This window comes from Oreochromis niloticus, linkage group LG20 (genome assembly GCF_001858045.2).
Source record: "Oreochromis niloticus isolate F11D_XX linkage group LG20, O_niloticus_UMD_NMBU, whole genome shotgun sequence".
Taxonomy (NCBI): Eukaryota; Metazoa; Chordata; class Actinopteri; order Cichliformes; family Cichlidae; genus Oreochromis; species Oreochromis niloticus.
Genome location: NC_031984.2, coordinates 29,522,507 through 29,548,168, shown reverse-complemented (window position 1 = coordinate 29,548,168; position 25,662 = coordinate 29,522,507). Strand labels below are relative to the sequence as shown.

The window sequence follows — 25,662 nt, the reverse complement described above, 5'->3', positions numbered from 1 at the left end:
GCCAGAACTCAGTGTTAATGAATCAGTGTTGAAGCTTCTTGAACTGAACAAAAGGCAGCCAACATCCAAGAACAAGAGCTTTGAATGACCTTTAAGAAGCCTGAAGAACTATTCATGAAGACTACTTAAAGAAATGACAAGAAAGACTAAATACTACTTTCATACTGACTTTCAAACTCTTTAAAATACTGTATTTCCATGTATTTTCTCTTCTTTCACACATTTATACAACAGGGTTTGGAGATTTCATTTTGATAGTGACGTGTACTTTCTAGTTTCTAGTTTCATTACATGTCCAACCTATAACATATCCAGTGGGCTTCACGCAGACTGTTAATGAGCACAGGAGCAACCGCCATCAACACTTCAAGCAGCACTTCCTCTCCTGTTGTCAACTTTAGAAACAGTCTTTCAGAAAAGGCTGGAGACACTTTTTTTCAGCTTTATATGTGTGATGTGAAACCAATTATATGTCAAAAAAAGATTTTTTAAAAAGGGTGTTTCTTAAAAGCTTATTCATGGATAAATCCTGAAGCAGTTCATAGTTTAGTTGAAGTCAAGCATTACACTTGAACTTGAGAGCCCAGCACGCCAGAAGGGCTTCGATGTCACACTCAGAGACAACATTTAAATAATATTCAGCATTAAAAAAATAAATAAACCTCCTCGTCACCAATTTCAATTTGCCCATGCAAACAAATGCAAAGGCATGCTCCGAAACTCAACTCAACCAATTAGCTGACAGGGCCAAGGGCACTTCTAGTAGATTTCTGTATCCTCATCTCATTATTTTTCCTGTGCATGTCTTCAATAACACTTTTTTAGCCACTTCAAAGTTGGACAAACACCAAGGAAAGTGTCATAAAAGAAGCACACAGCACTCTTTTCTGCATGACCTCCAAGTACAGTAAATGCTGAGTGAATTGAATATGAACCTTGTCTGATGTGGTGCCAGGGGTAGGGTTTCTCTACTGTGCAGTACAGTACAGCTCAGTACATTTCTGTACTGTAGCAAGATCGATACACGGCGGTACATCATTGGACCACTGTCTGAGAGGCTTCGCAGGGGAAGGGGGCGAGGCCATTCGCTGCCAATGTGCGACCTAATGAAGCTGTTTTACAAGTGCAGAGGCGTGACCTTGCCCTTTTAGTTCAGCAGTGCAAATCTGGTCATGATGTTACTACATAGCAAAGATCAGAGACTGGGCGCTGTCTGCATCAATACTAGAAGTAGATCAAAAATCCTAAGGCTGTATTCGTCCGACTGAAAATAGAAGAATAGCTCATTATCACGGGAATTAATGAAAAGGAAGCTGCACGTTAGAAGCAGGGCTGATAATTATATGATAAGTAAGTCCTTTGGTGCAAAGGTACAGTAGAAATCAATAGATTATGAGCTGTAATCCACTTAGTCACTTACTTTCAAGCAATTAGGTGATGTCATCCATAGGGACACACAGGGTAAAAGAAATATCTGTCTTGGTGACGTCAACGACAGAGGGCGATGACAGGATGAAAAATCTCCCTTTAGCACGCGGCTTTTATTAGATCGGGACAATTTGAACATGTAACGAGGAAACAACAGCAATGATAAAATTGATTTAGTGCCGCTGCTCGTTTTTATGAGCACAAAAATGATGCGATGTCACTGAAAAGACAGAGACGGACCCAAAGCTGGAGGCAGACAAAGATACATGGAGTGAAAGAACACCGTGAGGCTGTGTGTGTGCGCGTGTAGGAGTGTGTGTCTCACAAAGACACAAAAGGAGCCGTGTGTAAATCCATCGCTCGCTAATCGAAAACTCTCCTCTCGCGGTGAATCAGTTTTATGTTTTTGCACTCTATATTCGCGCGCCTTCTTATATGTGACTCACTGCTGCTATACAGATATGCGGTCTATACGCTGCAGTCCAATCCACTACTTTTAATTATGTGCGAGTGAATATGGGAAAAGGTAAATTGCTCTGTCAAGCTGGGAAATGGGCTTTTTGATGTTTGAGCTCTCATCACTTGGCATTTCTATTATTCAACAAGGAGAGAAAAATGAAAGGATGAAGAGGTGGAAGAGAGGAGGAGGAGAGGACAAACAACACCAAGGTACACCTCACTCCTGAATGCGACTGTCACAGAGCGTGCATGTACGTCAGCCAGTAGGGTGGAGTAACACTGATCATCTTGTAGCGGAAAGTTGTCTCTCATTGGTGCAGATCAAGTGTCCCCTATATAGCAAAATGTTTGGTTTAAATAAGTGAAAAAAACTTTCATCAAATCAAAAACACACCATGTTTCGATATAAAGGCGACTGGCTGCCAACATATAACGACTTTACACATTGATGATGTCAGTAATTTGTTTTCGGCATGTGCTGCTCCCCTCTAGAGGCAGAAAACTCCAGAGTAAAACAATGCTGAGACATATTTACATCCTCAGGCTGACTTCTGCCGTGAATCTTTGTAGAGCCTATGTGGCCAACGTCTTTGCCGACATTTTTGCTTGTGCTGGTTGATGATTTGCTAATTACCTTGTGGTCATGTACCGGTGTTTCTACTTCTTATACAGTCTCCCTCCAGGAATATGCTGACATTTGGGAATCCTTATGGTGATGATATGATTATTATTCCTTATATTGAGATGATTATTGGTATTTGCTCACTGATAAATTCAAAAACTGTTGGGAAAAAAGTAGCTAGAAGTGCACAGGAGGAATTGACAGTACTGAACAAACCAAACGCAATAGCTGCAGGCTGTTGCGTTTGGGTTAGGTTACGTCATAGGGCAGGGGCGGGCAACTCCAGGGCACGAGGGCCGGTGTCCTGCAGGTTTTAGATCTCACCCTGGGTCAACACATCTGAATCAAATGATTAGTTCATTACCAGGGTTCTGGAGAAGTACAAGACATGTTGAGGAGGTAATTTAGCCATTTAAATCAGCTGTGTTGGATCAAGGATACATCTATAACCTGCAGGACACCGGCCCTCGAGGCCTGAAGTTGGACACCCCTGTCATAGGGTCTCAGAGGAGCTTGTGGTTATGATATAACTATGGTGTAGATTTCCCCCTAGTTTTGGCCCAAACCGTATAAATGGGAGGGTTGCATCGGGAAGGGCATCCACCATAAAAATCTGTGACAAATCATACTGCATATTATATATGAAACAAGTGTTTGTTATAATAATTAACAAATACAGTTTATGTCTGGCACAATAAAGTTATTACAGTGTGATTCCTCACCTTACCTCAGGATCCTACTGGACATGGAATACCATCTGGGAGTTTCTGAGTAACTTTGGAGATGCCAGAACTCTAAGCGAATTCTAACCTGTTACTCAATCTTTGAGTAACAGAAAAAAATACAGTTTTTCTTGGCTTGAAAAAAATGCAGAAGTTTATACATCCCAAGGCTTGGCGAGCGACCTTAAACCATAACACATTAACTAGTGTCCAGGCACCCTCTGGCTAGGAAGAGACTCGTCATCGGCAGGCCAAGAAGGCTATGCACACACGCTGATCCTTTATTGTCTGGAACACAAGTTCACATGCAGCGGTGAGGGGCAATCCTCATTCTACTCTCTATGCTCTGTGAAGCCACCACTGGGAAAGCAGTTACCACACAAACTCACTCTGACTGAGAGAGACTGACATGCGAACCCTAAAAGAATATTGCAAATATGAAGCAGGAAGAGTTAGACAAAGGAACAGAGCATATCCTCCAAACCAATTATATTTTCCCACCTTCTCAGCTCTCACCCACTCTCGCTCCCTCCTTTTCTGCTTCATGCTCTAGCTGGACTGTAAATTTGGTCAGTGGTGAAGCTCTGGAAGTGAAAGGCCATTATCTGCTCTCCTAGGAGTTGGTCAGTCCATTTTGTCTTCTCTGTCAATTAGTGTGATTCTGACTTTCATAGGAACTAAATTACACTAAATTACAGAGAATATGCAATTTAAAAAAACAAATTTCCACTGCGGCATCGGTCTCTAGCAAAAATGAGCTTACATGGTTATGCAGCATGTAATTCTGTCAACATTCAAAATGTTGACAGATGGAGATAGATGGCGCTCAGTATAATAATAATAACAATAATAATACATTTTATTTATAGGCGCCTTTCAGACCCTCAAGGTCACCTTACAGTAACATGTAAACAATACCATAAAAACATAAGAAAAATGTATATATAGCAAACACAGTAAGGTAAAATTTAGACATAAACAGTCATAAAAGTATAAAAGCAAATATAAAAACTGAGCAAGGTAAAAATGGCCTAAGACAGATCAAGTGTATGCAATTCTAAACAGATGAGTTTTGAGTAGTGATTTAAAAGTGGTGAGACAGTGTGTGGTCCGTAGAGCAAGTGGAAGTGCATTCCAAAGTCTCGGGGCAGAACAACTAAAGGCTCTGAGTCCCATGGTAGTCAGGCGAGCAGGTGGAACTGACAGAAGGGAAGCTGAAGAAGAGCGGAGTGTACGAAGGGGTGAGTATGTATGGAGAAGATCGGATAGATATGGAGGAGCGAGATTATGAAGCGCTTTGAAAGTGAGAAGCAGGATCTTGAAATTGACACGGAGGTGAATTGGGAGCCAATGGAGCTGTTTAAAAACAGGTGTTATATGTTCAGTGGATCTAGTTCTGGAAATAATACAAGCAGCTGTATTTTGAACCAACTGCAGTTTATGGAGGGATTTATGAGGTAAACCATAGAGAAGAGAGTTACAGTAATCCAGACGAGATGTGACAAGAGCATTGACAAGTATGGCGGTACTGTGTGGTGTGAGTGAAGGATGAAGACGGTTAATATTACAGAGATGAAAGTAGGAAGACCGAGTGATATTATTTATATGTGCTGTGAAGGACAGAGTGCTATCGAGGATGACACCAAGACTCTTAACCTGAGGGGAGGGTGAGACAACAGAGTTATCAATGGATAATGAAAGACTGGTTGGAACTGTAGTCAGTTTTGATCTGGTGCCTATTAAAATGAATTCTGTTTTAGTGCCATTAAGTTTAAGAAAGTTGTGAGTAAACCAGACCTTGATTTCACTTAAACAGTCAGAAATGGATGTAGGTGGGAGAGTAGCTGTGGGTTTGGAGGATAGGTAGAGCTGGGTGTCATCTGCGTAGCAGTGAAACTGGATGTCATGCTTCCTAAAAAATATTACCTAGAGGTAGGAGATAGATGATAAAAAGTAAAGGACCCAGGACAGAGCCTTGGGGTACACCGGAATTAACTGGAGTAGATACTGATCTGTGAGGGAGTAACTGAACAAACTGTGAGCGGCCAGAGAGATAAGAAGTAAACCAGGCGAGTACTGTACTATTGATGCCAATAGATGCTAATCTGTGAAGGAGGATGCAGTGGGAGATAGTGTCAAAAGCTGCTGTAAGGTCAAGGAGAATGAGGATGGATATAAGTCCAGAATCAGCTGCAAGCAAAAGATCATTGGTGATTTTTACTAGGGCTGTTTCTGTACTGTGACATCAACGGTATAGCTGAACAGTATAGCTGAATGCATCATCAACAGGAAATTAGCTAAGCTTGAAACAGTGGAAAACAATAAGTTTGTCTCCCTACCAGCACCACTGAAGGTCACCAATTAGCATACCTTGACTGTTGTTCTTACTATGACGTTAACCATCATTCAATAGATTCTCCAGGAAGTCACTGTGTTCCAGAAACCTCTTGTAAAACTGCACCTTGCTGTTTTTGTGTTTTTTTGTGGATTTCATGAGCAAAATATAACATGGTGATTACGAAAATTGAAACATGATGTACCTTTGAGATTTGCTGAAGCTAGCTTGCGCTTCCTAGCTCTTAATATTTGATATTGGAGCGGCATTAGTCATTATTTTTACTTGACCCGACCCTGGATTCTTAATAATAATCTTCAAAACATAATTTTCAAAACAATTCCTCTTGCAGCAAAAAGAGTCCTTGATGTGAATGCCTGCACTTCTTCACCGGCTACATTAGTAAAATGTAACGGATCAACTTGGATCGTGTCAAAGAGGAAGCATTGCGAATTCAACAAGGCTTCTCTCCTAGCAGCTGACCTCCTACTGTCACTGCACTAACATGCAGCAGACATATCAGTGCTCATCAAAAATAAAACACTACCTTTAATAATTGAAAATGACTTTCTGGTAGCAATAGCAGTTGCAGATGAAAGGGATTAGAAGGGAAAATCTGCAAATGCTCTCAGCATGGACTTTCTTCATCCTGCTGAGCAGCTGCTAAGCGCTGCTGGCTGAAGCAGTGAGTTGTTGGACAGAGGCCTAAAGTTGTATTTGATATCATTTAGAGCGTCTTTTCACAGATGAATATTCTTTGTAATCCTCAAGGTAACCCAGAGCAATGTATAGTGCTCAAAAAATGAAGGGAACACTTGAGCAATTTTTAACTTTGACTTTTGTGACTTTTAGTGGGATTTTGAATCCAGTCTTGAAAGGGTTGAGGATTATAGTTTCCAGTGAATGTTATTATATAATTTTGCCCTTATAAATTACATAGCTGGGCTGAGACCTGACCTACTGTACTTGCGTTACAAAGGCTCTTTAGTTATCTGAATGCTGGGTAGATAGAAAAAAAGAAATACAGCAGCAACACAGTTTTTCTTTTTCTCCCTGCGCCCTCCTGCTACATTCATATAATTTCAGGCAGATGTTGTACAGCTTTTGAGGAGTGCAGATATGGACATTGCTTTATATTTTATTGCATGAAAGGACACGATGGTAAAGTACAGACTGAATCCAGAAGAGAAAAAACATATTATACTGTTAAAAGAACTTCGGCTTTTGCAAGCGTCTGGACAGACAGCATGCTAACACAAAGCTAGCCAAGAATCCAGAGTGATGTTAAAGCTGAGTGTCCCAACCCCAGCCCAGCAGCCAGACCCTGAACTTCAAGGTAACAAAGGCAGTGATGAGAAGTCAGGGTTGAAGCTTGAATTCTCTCTATCGGTTCATGTTTTTGTGTCGATCATTTTGAATTCTTTTTGTCCATTTTTCCTTGTATTGTCAGCTTTGTATTCATACGTAAGCACTAAAAGAAAGATTCTCTATGTGTCCTCTTTGGGATGATGACGTTTGTGTTGGTGCGTCGGACTGTAGCTTAAGGTTTCGATTGTTAACTGGTAATTATCAGACAACGCATTTCAGGTCATTTTATGAAGTAACAAGAACGTAATGTAACTATTAGTGTAACATAATTACTTTCTCCGGGTAATTAAGTAACATATTGCATTCGATTCAAAGAAAGTAACAAGCAATGTGTAATACATTGCCTTTGTTTTGAATAACGACTCCAAAAATCGACATAATCTGCTATTTCCTAAGGCACCTTCAGTTACCAAAACCAAACAAGCACCAAGGCCCTGCTGAAGGTTAAAAACAGTTCAAATTCTTTTAACTGCAATAAGGTCATCAGTATACATTTTCTGACAGGTGTCTGCATCCCTTCTATCCAGAAAAAAGAGGTAGACGGGTATAAACTGTTAGCAGTAGCAAGTGAACATCTAAAACTGTTCTGGCTGAGGTTATTAAAAACCATAAATGTACCAAAATGCCTTGGACAGAACAAGCCAAGCAAAAAAGAAACGACGTTTGGAACATAATAATGTGCCACTGGATTATTATAGTGGTATCATAATCAATCAATCCGCTAAGGTCTAAGTGCTGTAGACTTTATAATCAGATGGAGAGCACACATAATCGGATGAGAAAATAAGAGGCAGACATTAATAATGAATATGTTGCTGCATGTTTTGTTTTATTTTCTATCAAAAAAGTTCTGACTCTTCTTTCTACACTAACATGTTATTCTTTTTTAGAAAGTTAGCCTAAAGATGTGCTATACTTGAACAGCACTAATAAAAATAGATGTAATGAGTGAATTATTGTTTAAGGACTTGTGTCTATTCAGAAAAAATGAAATACTAAAAAGCGCGTGAGTCATCTTAACAGAAGACTGGGCCCAGACACATGGTTGATACATGGTTACTTTACAAGCTGCTTAGATTTTAAACGAAATTCGTCCTTTTCCTGTGTGCAGAGTTAAAAATTTAGGCGGTCACACACATTCTGCTGCATTTAATTGTGTTAATGTTGTAACTGGACCTGGAGCATAACTATAAATAATTTGGGCACTGAAATTACATTATGAATCAACTTTATCTTCGTGTGCATACATAATTCAGCGCGAGTTTCCAAAATCAGCACGTGTGTCCCAGACTCAGTGTAATTCAATATGCATTTAGGCATTTTCCTTTTAGAGTACATTTCAGCTTCCTGGACCGATCCACGATCTCAGCGCCTTATTCCCTCCCTCACGTCAACAACAACGACGTCCATTTGTATCAGTTACACTCCACTTCCTCCGCGTGCTTATTCAGACACGTGGAAGTCAATTAAGTCTAATCGCTGGTAAATTACACAGCACTTACACGCCGGTTACCGTCTACGTAGCGAGGAAGTCTCGTTGAAGGTTATCACATCAAGGTCATTAACCATTATGAGATAAGAGTCGTGCAGGTAAAGAAGGGATGAGCGGGAGAGTGGCGACTGCTGTATCAAACTCTCGTGAATAAAGGCATTGCGAGATAATGACATGTACACGCCAGGATTTGATCGTGCATATCATAATGCTGTGCAGATGAGGTCAGTGTGGGGAAATGAGAGGCCACGGAGTTTAACCAATTTAACGTCACAAGCCTGTGTATAATAATACTTATCATCCTTTCAGTTCTGTGTTGCCTGCTGCAATGGCTAAACTGTAATTTTCTGTTGTTGATCAGGTGGTTTTTAGATGGAGAACCAAGGATTTTTGTGAGGAATATCCTGAAGTAAACATTCAAGAGTTGGATGTAATGTGTATCCCCGGTGGAAGGAAGGTATGCACGGCTTCATCCTATACGGTGCATTTTAAAATTCATGACATTAATTAGCACCTAAAACTGTGCATGTGTGTGGAACGCTGCTTAAGCTGCAAATGTGTTCATGCCCAGTATGTGGTACTATATGTGTGTAATTACCTTGATTGCTCACTCCCCCCGTGTATATTTTTAATATATTTTTCCTCATCAGCTCTTAATGGTGCTCTTCAAGTGTCTCCATTTTCCTCCCCTCCCTCTCTCTTCCCAGCGTTCACTTATTTGCAATGAAGGCATTTGTGTGTGCGTGTATGTGTGTGTGTCTTTCAGTATGCCAGCAAGTGTACATGTACATGAAAAACAGCTGTGAAGCTGTACAATATTGTTCTGTCACTTATCACTGAACCCATCCCTAAAATTATTACATATATAAATGACTATTGATTTTGATTCATAATTTTCTCAGTGTGCCCAGAGTGCCAATGGCAACAAAAGGCTCCTAACAGTGCTCGTCTCTAGTTTAGACGTGGTCATCTGGCGTGTGTGTGTTTGTGTGTGTGTATGTGTGTGTGTGCGCACACTTCTCCTACCTGTTTATCAGTGAGGGCATATAAGTACTGATGATCTGGACTGAAGAGCAAATCTCGCAGGATCGGGCTCCCGTTGCTCACCACAACATTTTCATACAACACGGCAGGCTGGGAAATGGAGTTCACCAGTATCTGTAAGAGAAGAGAGGAAAACGGTAAAGCCACGCTTATAGTGCAGTCATAGATGATTGTTTTACAACTGTGTGAAAAAGAGAAGCCACGATGCTTGTCAAAAACGAATCCAGTCGAGTGTAGAAATAAAAAATTTCAGCATCTCAATCAAAGTTGCACATTCTGATTATCTGATTAGATGCAACGGAAGCTATTCATGGCGAGGTGGTGCCCAGAAACCTTAGAAAGTAAATAATACTTTGCAACTTTAAGAGACTACGGGCGAATGTCTGCTCGCGATCAGCTGACAGCTCCAATGCGATGAACGAATGTTTACGTGCCTTTAGGGTTACGATTGGAGTTGTCACAAACGATCACTTCAACCTCACAGGAGGTAAGTCATTGCTGAGGACAACCCTTACCCTAACCTTAACTCTAATGCTTGGCAATCTTTGGTTCACCCAAGTTTCTAAGCCTTTCTCCATAATATAGGGTTAGTGTAGGCCTCAGGAATGATAAGTTAGACCTGAGAGGGTTAAAGGATGTGCCTTTGCGCATCTATAGAGTGCTTCCAGCTTCCAGCTGCTATTTCTAAGTTGATCTATGGAACATATGTGACTCCACCAAGTACCCCAAACTCCAGAGGGCATAAACTCCTGCCTCAAACACATGTTGAGGATCATCACCATTGATGAGACTTAACAACAGTTCAAAAGTCCACAAAGTCAAACCCAAAAGTTGACACATCAGGTTAGGAGTGCAACCAGGACCATGTTTTTTTCTCCTCAACATTAACAGGTTTGTGCACCATCAAATTATCCGCCAGGGTCAAATCATTAATGTAGACATCTACCGTACCATCCTGATATGACCCCCTGTGACTTCCTGTCCTATAATTCATTTGCTGTTTGCTGTTTTGACACATGCAGGAGCTCCAATAAGCATCAAAGAAGAAGAAGTATAAGTGGTCAGACTGGGAGGCAACTAAGAGTAGTGCAACACCGCCCAAAGAAATGACCTTGAAGAAGACGTCGACCATATCTAATTTTAGCATGGTTTTGGACTATCTGACTATTTGACTATATCATGCACAACTATTATTCATTTTCTCGTCCAATACTGTGGATTGTTCTTAAAATGATGCATTCACTTCCATCTCATGCAACCGCAGCCTTTTCATCTAGTGAAACACTTCAGAGGTTTCCTCAAAACATTGCCGTCAGGTAAAAAAATGCTACTAAAAGCGACAGATTACAGTTGAAGTATCTTAATTTCAAACTCGCAGTTCTAATGTTTGTTATGGTGCCACGGTACTGAGGCTGTACCAACAACATGCAGCTATATGATGGTTCTTTGGTTGCCGGTGTTAAGTCTCCTGACGAAATTACAGAGTTATGAGGGTCACTCCTCCTGCAGCAGCAAGTAAATCTTTTTCAGCTTCCCTCTTTCCTTCTATGTCTGGATCTTTCTCTTTCTAATTTCCCGGCCTCCATCTGCTCATCCATCACCTGACAGAAGTATAGTCTGCTGAAACTTTTTCTGTTTCTCTCCACTCGCTCCACCAGCTCTCTCAGTCTTTCTCTCTCTCTTTTTTTGATTTCTTTCTCCTCCTCCTCAGTCTCAACAGTCTCTGTGGTTATTATCTGCCAAATCACTACCAGAGTTTCCTTAATCTTTCTCTGAACAGAAGGTTCATTAACAGACAGGCTGTCATCGCTGTATGTGCTTTTGATGCTTAAGAGGAGGAAGCGGCTTTGGTTAAAAGTCAAGTGCTCTGGCAAATCAGCTTTGAGGAGATACTCAGTGGGATAAAAGTAGACTGAAACGGGAAATAAGAGGTAAGTCTACAGCAGTGAGAAACTGTTTTCTTGCCTAATTTTGGCGAAGGAAATGGAATGCTATCTGCATAAGAAGCGACCTGTGAAGCAGCCTGTGTCTGGGAGATGTGATCTGATCACAGAAATTGCAAATTGCATAACTTTTGTTGACTTTTAAAGAGCCTTTTCCCCCCTCGTGCTATTGTTGTTCTGTGTGACAGAGGTGCATCGCACTAGTTACTGTGCAAAGGTCATTTGTTTCAGCATCCCCCACCGCCCCTGCGTCGCACCCACACGATAACACACTAACACAAACAGACACACAAACCGTAACTTTTATTGACATCGAGCGAGCGTGGCCTTTCGTCCGCTTGTTTTTCTGGCTCTGATGATTTCGCTCTCTCTCCGTCTCTTTCTGTGTGTCAACAACGGCGTAGGAAAGCACACACTCGCACACTCGCACATTTGCACGCAGACACGGTAAGAAAAGAGAGCGAGAGCTTATTTGATGATTCTAAAACTGCTACTCGTTCTAGGCTGCGGGATCATTCCTGATGAGCGAAGAACCATGGCGGAACGGGGAGGGGGCAAGAGCAAAGAGCGTGCTCTGCCCTACAGCTCGGGGCAGAGGGCAGTTGGAGTGGGATTCAGGTCAGCTGGCACAGAGGAGACCGCAAACGGAAACAAGTGACTGTAGATTCTCGTCGAGTCTACCAGCCCGCAGGTTCTTTTGCTCTTCTTCCGTGACCTTTGCACTCGGGAAGTTACTCTGTCCAAACAGAGACTCCATGCTGATGAAGTGGCAGCACTTAAAACCCTACAATAATCTACCTCTGCACATTACATGGATCACTCTGCTGCACAGGTTCATTTAGAATCGATAGGAGTGGCGAGCTATTTTACAGGAGCTTCTCTAACATGGCATGTGCATACCTACATACACATAAATTCTCTTTTCAGTGTCGTCTGTGCTCAACTAAATTAAAAGTCATAAAAGGGAAAAGAAAGGCGACACCGGGGGGCATCTGGAATTCCTTTATGGTCCTGTTTTGTCCAGTTTCTCACTTTCTGGAACTTATTATAACAGCGAGCCCCAGCTATAAGATAAAAGCAGCTCTCCTCCTAGAAAAAAAAGAAAAAGCTCCTACCTGTTTTCAAAGGCACTTATTAAATATGCTTTTACAACAACTCCCAGGATGATTATAAAAAAAAAGCAAGCCATAAAGCTACTGCGCTGATGTTACTGACAGCTTATGAGTCATTAAAACAGACTGTGTAAGTGTGTCTATGTGTTTTTTTACTGATTAGTTTACCTCTTTAGAACAAGACAATCATACATATTTTTAAAAATCTTGCTCAGCAGTGCCATTCACCGACGAGCGCGCTGAACATTAATTGCTGCTATTTGCATTCTAATTATCCACCAATCAATTTGTTTTAATGCATTAAAAAAAGAAAGAATAAAGTGGCATATCAATGCGGCGACTCAAAGTGTAGCTGCAGGGTCGTGCGGAGCGGGGATTGCTGCACTGCTCAGAGGTCCATTTATATTCCAAGCATGCAGTTAATGCTCTTTTCTCAGGTGATGTACATTGAAGAAGCAGGAACAGGTTGCGCGTCGCGGTTAAGGACAGCGCAATAAGACATACATCATGTCTTCGACCTTTCCGATGAGGGATGGTCTCTTTATTTTGGGTTCTGAATGGAAGTTAAAGGTGACTTTTCCTGATGAGTTTGCAGCCCATGTGCTGACTTTGGTGGCACATCCGCTACTTTTCCATCCCTTCGTGTTCCACTCTCAGACCTCGGTGTCTCTCTCTGTCCTCCTGGGATTAGACTCATTACCAAACCAATGGCCATATTAAGGACATTGTAACCCTTAAATGCACACGAACACTGCTCAGGTAGACAAAAAATACACACACTAATATTTAGAGCGTGCAAGCGAACGTCAGCGGCAGTTGTCGGTGCCATCTGAAGCCATTACAAGTGAAAGTGATTCATGATCAGATTCCAGCAGCTGCTGCTATGGTTAAAGTACCTGCCACTCACAACATCTTCACTGTGAAAAATGATGCGTGTTCAGAGTTTGATAAAAGAGTTTCTTTGGCTTCAAAGTGGATTGTTTTACTGAGCTCACCTCAGCTTACAAGGCCTGAACGTGTGGATTTGTAATGTCACAAGCTAATGAAAGATTTACAGAGCTGAGATGTGCAAATTTGAAAAACTCACTGAACCTGGTTCTTCCTGTTAAAAGGGAGTTTTTCCTTCTCACTGTCACCAATTGCTCACTCTGATTGGGTTTGCTCTGTATTATTGTAGGATCTTTACCTTTGTATGATCTTCAAACAAGCCTGAAGGGGAATGTTAAGCCTCATTTGGGTTCAGGCTGAACAACCTTTTTGGTTTCTGCTACAGGAAACAAATGTGACTCTTTGAAACATGGTATGAAAATGTCAAAACCTCATGCTTTTGTGACCCATTCATGCACCCTGACTGATCCACAAGGTTTTGTGTCCTATAACAAAGTCATAGTTTTTTTCAATTTTCAATTTCAATGGGACACAAAAAAAAATCCAATTGCTAACAAAGGTCCTCTCCTTGAAGACCTCTGTCTCAATTTGTGTAACAACCAATAGGCAGATGTGGCAGACAAAGAGTCTCGTAGGAAAAGTATCAAAGTTTTCAAGTTTTACATTTTAAATATTTAGCTAATAATTAAAATGCAAGAGTAGAAATATCGGTTATACAGGGCGACACCGTTAGCACTGCTCCCTCACAGCAAGAAGTGGGTATCTAGTGGTGTTATGCTAATTGATGATTCTAATATTGGGGACTTCTTGCAGTGATGGATCCGTACAGTCTTTGTTGCTGTTGTCCAGCACAGTGTCATGCCAAAGCGTGACAACAGACCTGCTGCTGCACTGTCACATTTTCAGTGCCTTGCCTTTAATACACTCTGCCTGCAGAGCGGGAGATATCACAACACCACTACATGTTCCACTCCACAATAATTTGTCAGTGTCACATTTTGCTTCGCAAAGGTGTAGTAATGGAGGTTTGTTCAACAAATATATCTCCAAAGCAAATTTCTGCAGTTTTGGTAACAAAACAATACATGCAAAATGAAAGTTAAAAAAATCAACAATCTTCTGGGTGAGCGTACAGCAACTTTAAAGCTTTCAGCATCCGACACCACCTAAAGCTTCAACTACCTATAGCTTCAGGAGTGTTAATGGGCTCCTAACATTCAGTGTATGAATGTGTGTGTGAATGGGTGAATGACTGGATATGTAAAGCGCTTTGGGGTCCTTAGGGACCATAAAAGCGCTATATAAATACAGGCCATTTACCATTTACCATTCAAAGTGTTTGTAATTTAGTTTGCTTGGACCAGATGAATGTAAGTATAATCTTTCGTTTCTGTTTTATACTCTATAATCAGCTCTAAAGGGAAATATGTTTAATTGCTTTATGTTTTCTGGTCTGCTTATAGGATGATTTTCAGAAGGTTTTCATTGAAACTAGATGCCTGCAGTTGTAAGACGACACTGAGGGCAGCGAGAGTGAACCGAAACAGCAAAGGTTGCATGTCCACAAAATGCTGAGAGCTTGTTTTTTGTTGCTCTCTCTTACAGGCAGATTAAGCCTGATGTCATATCATTAGCTGAAATAACAACAACTAGCTGGCAACATTTTCCCGCATATTTTGGTCTGTGCACCGTTTGTCAATTATTTAAGGTGCTTGTGATGTTGGTCCTTTCCACAGATTACACCATGATACTGTAGCACTGAGAGGTCAAATGCATTAAATTTGAGAAAACACCGGCAAACAGAAAAAGCCTGCAAAAGCACTCAAAGCACAAAGGAAGTTCTACAAATGTAATTCTATTCAATTTTATTGATAAAATCGAATTGAATTAAATTCAAATTGATTTATAGAACCAAATCACAAGAGCAGCTGCCTCAAGGCACTTTATAGTGTAAGGTAGAGAACCCCCTGTGAGCAAGCACTTGGTAACAGTGGGAAGGAAAAACTTACTTTTAGCAGGAAGAAAGCTCTTGCAGAACCAGGGAGGGGTAGCCAATTGTTAGCGTTAATAGCAATCATTTATTGACAGTATTATACGAGTGTTCTTCCTGACAAAAGCGATAAATCCTCTGCTCCTTTAAAGCGTGTCTTAGCGCAGTCCTTTGCATGTTTTGGCTTCTGTCACTTCTGCAGCTGTTCCATCACATTATTGTCTCTCCAGAAACACTTCTGTTGTGTTTTGTGAGTTTTTCTTTCAGAGCTTTTGCAGCATTATATTTTATTTCCATTGTGTTTTCATCCATTTCTATTGTGTTCTGTGCTTTTGCAGTGTTTTTCTATTTCCTTGTGTTTTCTTAAGTCGCAGTGCATTTGGCCTCACAGGGCCACTGTACCATGAGGGCTAAATATTCGATTGATTAGAGCCACAGTTCAATCAATCATCAAACTGTTCTACCTGTTAATATTTTTTTAATAGCCATCAAAACTGTAATAACCCAAATTTGGCAAGCTGCTACACATTACTGTTTTGCAGTACAAGAGGAGATGCACCCACAGACTGGCTTCTGTTTGAGATGTGATGGAGACAGATAGCGCAGGGTGAAGGTGGGAGGTGTAGCGCAACAGAGAGAGGGACGCTCAGTGTGTGCGCATGCAAGTGTGTCAGGAGTGTGTAGAGGAGGACAAGGTAATAAAAGTGAACAAAGGGGAGTAATGAGGTTTGGCTGGAGTACTGCAGTGATTAATACCACGCTGGGTTCAAACACCGGTCACACCTTTGGGTCAGGTTGACTGGGAGAACACAATCACACGCTATCAATTATTCCTGCCTTCCTGTTCTCTGACCCATCTTTCATTTATTTAAAACTTCCTTTACTCTTCTTTTTTTTCTTCCAGCCACTTCCTTTCCTCCATCTTCCATTCCTTTCTCCTCCATTACTTACTTATTCCTGCTAATATTTTTCCTCGCCTCGCTTCTTTCTTCGTTCACCATACCCTGTCATTCATTTCTTCACTTCATTTCATTCCCATATCGCTCCCTCCTCACCCTGCTTCCTTCAGCTTCCTTCCCCGCTGCTTTTTGAGATTTCTTCTCTCCTTCTTTTCTCTGATTCAAGCCTTCCCCGTGTCCTTTCGCTTCCCCCACAGACACAGACCTCTCTCTCTCTCAACTGTGTGTCTGTGCAGGCGCCGGTTTGTGTGTCCAGACATGGCAGTGCCCTGTCCAACCTCAGCTGTTAAACATCTACCTAATTATATGGTTGGACAAAAGCAAAGGAAGAGGAAGAAAAGGAAGAAAGGGAATCAGAGATGGAGGCGGAGGGGGCGAAAAGAGCTCAGTAACACTGTTAGCATTTCTCGCTGAACCCGAAGTCACAACGGTGCGGCGAGGACGAGCCGTAACCCACTGTCCTAAATGTTTAAGTCTCCCTTTGATGGCAGAGGGAACAGAGAGAAGAGTAAAAGGCATTTCCTTAATGAAATCTACACCAATGAACGTGTGTGTATGTGTGAAACAGCTCCTCATTGTACTCATGATCCCTAATGAAATTGATTTTGGGCTCATCTGCTGAGAGGTTGGCCTACACACACACACACACACACAAAGACACACAAGCACACTAATAACTCTGACACCAAGGTTCTCATTGCAAAGGAACTGCCAGCAGTCAGTGAGAGTTTCAGAAAATACTGTCAGAAAAAGTACAAAAAAGTAAGAAAATTAGGGATGAGCTCGAGCTGGTGGGACGGGTGCATACAGCAGTTGTCTCAGTTATGGAGTACGTATGCGTCTGTCTGTGTGTGTGTGTGTCTGTGTGTGTCTGACCCTGGCTGGAGGGCATCCAACATATCACAGCACACCTGCTGACTAAACAGTCTACGTCTACGTCTCTCTCGCGCTCTCTCTCCCACACACACACACGAGTGTGCACACAGCTTGGTAGAGTCACATAAGCGAGACAGGTTACTCGGAGTGAAATTAATCATCGTTCTTTTGTCGCACCACTGCTCTCACAACAGGAGTCCAGGCCCCAGGTGACACACACACGCGTGCACGCACACACAGCCACACACACAAAGAGTGACAGCCAGACAGCTGGTTGGTGACAGCATGCCACTATGAAGCTGTTTTGCTAACAGCTAACATTAGTTGGCTCCGGTTAAAAGAGAACAAACAGTGCCGAGGTGCGGTCAAGAGAACGTACAGTACACACCGAGCGTCTTGATTTCAGTCCAATACACAATTTTTTAAATGATTTTTTTTGAAATATTAATGTACTGTCAAATCACTTTAAATTAGAACAAAGGCCAAATGATCACGTGTAACTTTAAATTGTGGCTGGATAAAAAAGTTTGGAGGCTGATCGTGCTTCCTTGAACACTAGCAAGAACGGAAACGTTTGTTGCTTCAAAATAACGTGGACACGTTTTTCTCTCTTTTGATGCTTTCAACTTTGGAGAAAACTCCCCGCAAAATCTCAGAGAAGATTATTTTAAATGCCTTTTAATGGATTCCTTTAAAATGGTGAAGAGCTTTAAAAGTCCCCCTTAAACCTCTGTCTGCTTTCTCTTGTTTCATCTTTAAAGCCCAGGCATTTCCAAAAAGTGGCTCAACCCAGACACTCCATCGGCCCATTTTTAAAAAACATGCCCACCGTTTCAGCTAATATTGAACTGAGCATTCTCTTCCTGCCTGTGATAGTTGCCTTATTTTAATCCAGGTCAAAGGCAAAGCTTCTAAAATCTTAAATCTGTAAATGTAAAATTACTTCTTACTCTAAAAAAAAGAAAAAAAGTGTGTTACAGAAACCAAAAAGTGTGTTAACGTTAATGTTTAACCAGGAAGTGACACTCTTAAGATTAAGAATCTATTTTGGGAATGTCCTGGGTCCAGATACGCTGCATGGACAAAAGTATTGGGCCACACATTTTAACCACAATATCTAATACAGTATATAATACAATACCAGAGACTTTAACCTGTCAGAGACTGACAGAGAATTCCTGGATGCCGTGTGATGTGTAAAGCAGGGACCCATGGTAAACATTTGCTGAATAAGTAGTTCCACGTATTAAAGCAGCATACGCAACACTAAGTGCTTTTGACTGGGGTTCGCTAAGGCATTATGGACAGGCCCATTGAAATCAGTGTCATGAATTGTACTGATATATTACTTCAAGTTATACTAATACAGTTTGATAATGAAAAAATCAAACACTCATTTTGCCAATAAGTTAAAGGCAGAGAGCAGTCGGGCCTGTGTAGGTCAAACTTTGGGACCCTCATGTGTCTTGAAACAAAACACAGGTCTTTTATCAGCTGTGCAGATAGTTTTACAGCAAAAAAGGGGAAAAACTTTATAACTGTGGCTACATTTCTCTATTATGTGTGTATAGCTATGCTTATGCATAGCTGTGTAGTTTTAACATTTGTTAAAACTTTGCTTGTTCTGGTCATCTGGACAGTTCTAGTTCTAACTGTTCTAGTTAACACTACGCAGCATGTTACGCAGACATCTAACCTTGGGGAACTTTTCCATTTAGGGGTCTACTGGCAGACTACAACAGAAGAAGATTGAGCTTCATAAGGTCAGAATCTATTAGACTCTAGATATGGCAAAGGTTCTGTTTCTTAGCCTTCTCTCTTTACTTCCTTAGTGTTATTGTAAAGTTCCCATGAAGACCATCTTTACATAGAAAGCACAAAGAGAAAAAACAAGTGGTTACAAAGTTGTTTAGCTTGAAAGAAAAGAGAAGAAAAGTAGGTTAGGGACATAAAAGCTGAATTGTTTAATTGAGTATTTAGGACATCCTGACTGAGATAAGTGAGACTGAAGTAAAATAGGATTTCTAAAGATAGTTACTATACCTGGAAAACCAAACTGGGAAAATTCCGTCTTAATTTGAGACCCAGTTTCTGTAATACGTTCCCTAACCTTCATGTGACAGTTAAGGTTTGTCTGTCAGAATTCACCTTTGTCAATACTGTGATGTCTCCAGAACTCATTAGCTTGGTGACTAAATCCAAAAAAGTGAGATCCATCTGATAAAGAAAGACAAAAAAGTTTGGAACAAATTAAATCATACAACAACTCCAAAATTAGAGCTGATTCGGAGCACCTGACATGTTGGTCCTGCTGGCACTTGTTTTGAGCAGCGGGGTAGCATTTTCGCCTTAATCTGCCACTACTTGCCAGAATTTGACAGGGGCGGCTAAGTAAGCAAGACCAATTAGATACTGTCACACTAAAAATTCTCAAAGGTTTTAACCTGACAACAGTTTGAATTATACTGAGTTTACGTTTCCTCCCCAAAACCTTGGCAAGGGTTATTAGCACTTTTAGCACTGTGAGGATATGTCATGGAGACTGCAGGCCACTAGGAGCGTCAAAATGTCACCATATCCCTTTGACTTACATCCCAGATGGGGACCGCGTGCTATAAAGTGACACTTTATGACCAGGAGACACTAAGAGGAAATGTCTATTTCCATTCAAGGACCACACAGATAAGAAGACTATTTTGTCTGCTGTCTTGACTTCATTTTAAACTTCCTCCCACAATAACGTCATCTGCCTGCTCCTGTAGCGAGGCAGAAATAAGCAAATAAATTATAAAAGCAACAAAAAAAAAAGAATCACCTGTAACTGTACATAATCTAGCCTCATATTAAGCCTCATTTCTTTAAAACAAGTGAACAATTCTGCTAGTGGGGGTCTATAAAAGAGCCCTTAATTCAGGAATGAGTGTCATTATTATGAAACAAGGTGGAATAATGCAAATCACTCAACTGGCATAAAAAAAGACAGCATATTCACTTAGACTGTCAATATGACTCGATTTGCATTGAAATCGAGTGGAATCACCTTGACGGCGACACTTTAAGACAAATTAAGTGACTTGCTACGGCTGTTTTTTGGGATATTTGTCTTCCCTCACCTCTGTGCCATGGCACCTCTGGAAGGGCTTCTGACATCACTGGGTTTGGCTGTGGCTGGCATGTAACCGTGTGGTTTGGACCCACTGCTGAAATGTGGGTAAGGCAGACTGTCTCATGTGCTTTCTGTATATGAGTAAAAATGCAATCATACAATGCTTTTAAAAATTCATATCATGCCAAATCACACCAGTAACCTCAGGGTGATTTATATTGTAAGGTAAAGACCCTATAATAATACAGAGAAAGCCAACACTCAGACAACCCAGTACTTGGCAACAGTGGGAAGGAAAAACTCCCTTTTAACAGGAAGAAACTTCCAGCATCCATCTGGCACGACTGGATGGAGTTGAACCAGCGTATTCAAGTTGCCCGAGTTCCAACAGAACTGAGTGAACTGAATGCCGTCAGCTTACATACACCACCTAATGTTGCCTCTAATGCCACGACCCAACACTTCATACAATAACATGACTTAACAAGTGATATTAGAGGCGTCTTCACCACCTTTTGACCTTTACTAAGGAAACGTTTGGAGTGTAGTTGATACAAAGGATAGCTCCTAGTATTTCTACCCATCTGGGGATGCCCTCCACATAAGCATGTGAGGCTGAGGACTTCAAGGTGAAACCAAGAGCTCGGGTCGATGGAGAGGAGGACGATCAGGCCGGAGAATGCATTCCTGCACCAAATATAACTGCTGGCCCTGAGCTATTGTTTTCACACTCCCACCATAATAGTTTTATCTTGACAGCTCTGAGATGAGGACAAGTGAGGACAAATCTTCATCTCTCCACAGCTCCATCGGTGATGTGTGTTTGTGAGTCTGTATTTGCATCGACGCAGCGTTTCACTTCCCCTCGCGCTATCTGATTTGGCGCCACCGTCTCTCTCGCCCTCTCCTCAGAGCTTTAGAAACAATTGCATTTCTTTTCCCTTTTTTTGTTTCCCTCTGCCTTTCTCTATCCATCTGTCCCTCTCTCATCCTGCGCTCTCTTGTCACACTCCCTCCCTCTCTTTTGCTTCCCCTCCCTTGATGTACCAGCTCAGCTGACACACATGAGCAGCCAAGCAGAACACACTGGTGTATAGCGCAGCCTAGCAGTATGTGTAGGTGCCACTGTGTGTACGTTCACATATATGCGTGTGTGTGCTGCCCCGCAGTGAGTAGTGAAACTACTGCTAAACTACATCAATTTGTCAAGAGCAGAGGGGTGTGGGCCTTGAGGACCGCCGCTCCACTGTCTTCAAGGTAAACAGACGAGTACGGATTTAAAAGAAAAGTATTTTAAAGATAAAAATTCCAACTGAAACTACATGTAAACTTTTTTTATGTGCACAAAAATACATTTATGTTTCCTTAGGATCAGCCTGACAGGAGCAAACATCAGGAGGATGGGACACTTCATCACTGCCACTCCTTCAGTGTGTGTGTGCATATGCTGACTTTGACAAAGAGCGGTCAAGACCTCACTGTTGACGGTGTGTTTTATGTGCGTTGGAGTGTGTGTGTGTGTAAACAGAAGCCTGCCCCACCTCGAGAACGCGGCGCCTCATTATCAAAGGGGGAGTGCGTATAAATTATCAGCTTCTGGCCCCGAATGAACTAAATAAAGAAAACAATGTCAGAGCGCGGTCACGGGGCGAACGTCTACTGAACAAATGATAAATGTCTCTCTCGTTCTGTTTGCTCTCCTCTTCTGGCCTGTTGCCACGGCGATTAATTCTGGGATGCGCGCACATGGAAAAAAGAGAGTGAGAGAGAGAAGGAGAGATGGGAATGACACATTTTGGACGGCATTGCTTCAAAAGCATCACGCTTATCACAGCTACACACACACAGACTGTGTGCGATTAATCCAATACCCCCGAGCACTGTCTCACACACAAACACACACATACATGAAATCCCAAGCAGCCACACCCAAAGTTACAGGTGAGTGTACGTGAAGGTGTGTGTCTGTTCAGAGGGGGTTCCTTGTGAGGTGACGGTGCATTAAGGAGAAGCAATTAAAGTGAAAGAAGAGGCGTGAATTATTAATTTGTGCCGGTAAGATAATAAAAAATGCAGGACAATATTCAAAAACAAAGTGGCTTTTTTTCCTACTCTGTAATCCATCTCTGACACAGCAGCTTTCACACTCAGTTTTGATACAAAGCTTTCCCTCCTATCTTCCTTCCCCCCGTCCTCATCTTCTCCCTTCCTCACTCGGAGTGACAGCGAATCATCAAACTTACTTTAGCTGGCCTTAAATAGGATAAGAGGTGTGGGAAACCAGCAGTGACACACAGATCACCAGTGATCACATCTGCTGTCGCTGGGAAAACTGGCTTAATGAGACTTGTAAGCGCCGGCAGAATCATTTTGGAGAGGTTCTCGGATATGCTGCAGGATTTTCTTCCCCCCTGTGGCCTTTAGGTCCTGGACACAGACTGTATATAAAAGAAGAAATACGTCCCTGGTGTGTTTAGCCTCTCAGTTGCTAGGTTCAATTTTTATTCATCATATTTCAATGTTCTTTTGTAAACTACAGAAGCATTTAGAGTAAAACAGATGAGGGTATGGCCACCTTGTGTGTGTCGAGTCACTAACACATGTGTGAGTGCAAAGTCAGGAAACATCACTCCTCCCTAAGGTATCATACACCTCAGCTGGAAGATATCCTGCTGCCAAACACTTCCTGCATAACACAGTACTGCAAAGAGAATTACAGCCCTGGGATTTGATGTTGTGGAAGTTGGAAGTTATCACTTTCTAACAACTGTAATGCACTTTTAACAATGTAAAAATGCACGGAGTAATGCACTCAAGTGTTGTGATAATATCATATCATGAGGTGGCTGGTGATTCCCACCTCTACAGATTGAATGCATTTGATGGTTACTGGCATATCCACACACCTAGTTTGAGTTTATGCTTTTCTGTTATTAACAATTGGTCGCAGTCCACATAGAGCCAACACCTTTACCTGGCCCATGCCCCGCCCCCTTGAGATGACCCTTATGGCATCATCAAGGTTAATGAAGTCTGTTGCTGCAACACGTTCTCACTCCCGAGCAGTGTTGGTCAAGTTACTTGAAAAAAGTAATCAGTTACTAATTACTGATTACTTCCCCAAAAAAGTAATCCCGTTACTTTACTGATTACTTATTTTCAAAAGTAATTAATTACTTAGTTACTTAGTTACTTTTTAAAAACACGATTTACAACCTGAATAGGTGATAAAGCGATAGATCTTTCAGCCCAATTCTACTTTTTCTGCATAATCCATCATACAAAATGTAATCAAATGGAAATGTCTCTTTTTAAAACTTGTTTTATTAGTTTTAATCTTTTAACTTTATGCATCAAGCAAAAATTAAATTATATGCAACATTCTCTGACTGGAAGAAATTTGTTTAACATTTAAACCTATTTTCTGCACATTCCAGCACATAAAATAAAATATTTTTTTTGTGTTTACACTCACTCTTTCAAATAGATGCAAGTAAAACACAGCAGAAAATAAATAAAGTCAAAGGCTAGTTGCTCTATTTTCACCTGTAAAGCAGGACTGGGGTAGGCGGAGGTTTACCCTGGTGCAGGTGTGCCGCAGCGGTCAGTTGAAGACTCCGCGAGTTTCTCTGTGAGTTTCCCATTACAGTCGTAGCGCATTCGGCGCTTGCTTGGAAGTTAAGGGGGGTTTTTTTGGCTGTAAAAAGAAGTTTTCTTCCCACGCACAACGGACGCTAATGTTTTTGTCACTTTTTATGGAATCAAACTCAAAGTAAGGTCAGTACTTCCACGCTTTAAACGCTGCACGCTCATACTCTCTCCCGTACTTGATATATTATCCATTGTTGATCTGCAGACGGCTGTTGTCACGAACGTCGCACTCGCTTACGTCACTGTCATGAGACATTCTCGCAAAAAACTCACGGTTTTAGTAACGCAGTAACGCAGCGTTCCTACGGGAAAGTAACGGTAATCTAATTACCGTTTTTGCAATGGTAATCCCTTACATTACTCGTTACTTGAAAAAAGTAATCGGATTACAGTAACGCGTTACAAGTAATGCGTTACTGCCCATCTCTGCTCCCGAGGCGTAATATTTTACGCTCTGTGAGAAATCGTCAACATGTCACGCTTCCGGGCACCCAACACGTTCCTAAATGACGAGATCGTAAAAAGGAGGAAACATGAGAACCGTTTGGAATCAATCCACACATGTTCGTTCATTTTCCTCAAATTTCTTTGGAAAACATCATTTAAGTTGCTGGTTAAGATTAGGGATAAGGTTATGGTTAGGGTTAGGGCTGGAACATGTTTTACCGCAGGACCCTCATTCCACACTGTAAAAAAAAATCCTAATATAAAAGTATTTTACAGTTTTGTTCTGTTCTTCTAGAATATCATTAAATTTACATAAATAGACTGTGATTTCACATTTCAAATGTAAATTAACATAAAATCACTGTAATGTAATAAAACATAATTTTCATGTTTTTTAAATGTATTTGTCTGTACATATGCATATTTAGATTGTTAACATACATTCACAAATGTATCATGATTTCACAAATATCTGACCGTTATTTGAAAGATTGAACTGTTTAATTCAAATGTAATGCTATGGAAAAGTATATAACATGATTCCCATAAGCTTGTGTTACATCACATAAATATTATTATCATTGCTATTTAGGGTGATCGTGGCTCAAGAGTTGGCAGTTCGCCTTGTGAGCAAAAGGTTGCCGGTTCAAGCCCCGGCTCGGACACTCTCGGTCGTTGTGTCCGTGGTCAAGACTCTTCACCTACTGGTGATGGCCAGAGGGGCCGATGGTGCGATTTGGCAGCCTCGCCTCTGTCCCAGGGCATGCAATCCATTATTATTTAGAAAAATATTTCTGTACATTTACGTATTATGATTCATATTGCCACATTCATTGACCTTGTTTATAGGTAATGTCATTGTTTAATCACATTACAATGTTCCTAATGTAATGTTTACAGGCACTTGAAAAAGGCAAAATCCCATGTAAAATTAGGGCAACAAACTGTATTGTCATTACTGAAAATAACCGTATTTTTATGAGAAAGTTATTTTCTGTTATTTTATGGTATTATTTTGGCGCTCCAGCTGCCGGAATATTACTGTTTTTTTAGGATGTTTTTTTAACAGTGCACTGTACATAACCCATAACCCGGTGAGTACCATAAGAACGCCGAAGGTCGCCTTTCGCGTTCCTCAGGAACACCGCGGGATGTGAGAAATCATCAGGATGTTATGGCTCGGGAGTGAGATCGGGGTCATAGGACATCTAGAACTCTCC

At 41.3% G+C, this 25,662-nt stretch overlaps 1 protein-coding gene across 2 annotated transcripts in view; it reads right to left on the bottom strand.

The window, feature by feature from the left end:
• Nucleotides 1-25,662, bottom strand: part of LOC100695575 (plexin-A1) — a 310,610-nt gene that overhangs the window by 150,675 nt on the left and 134,273 nt on the right. For both annotated transcript variants that reach the window (XM_019350036.2, XM_003449115.5), the window contains exon 4: nucleotides 9,453-9,584. In XM_019350036.2, the coding sequence (XP_019205581.1) occupies nucleotides 9,453-9,584 (132 nt within the window). The remainder of the gene's footprint in view (nucleotides 1-9,452; nucleotides 9,585-25,662) is intronic.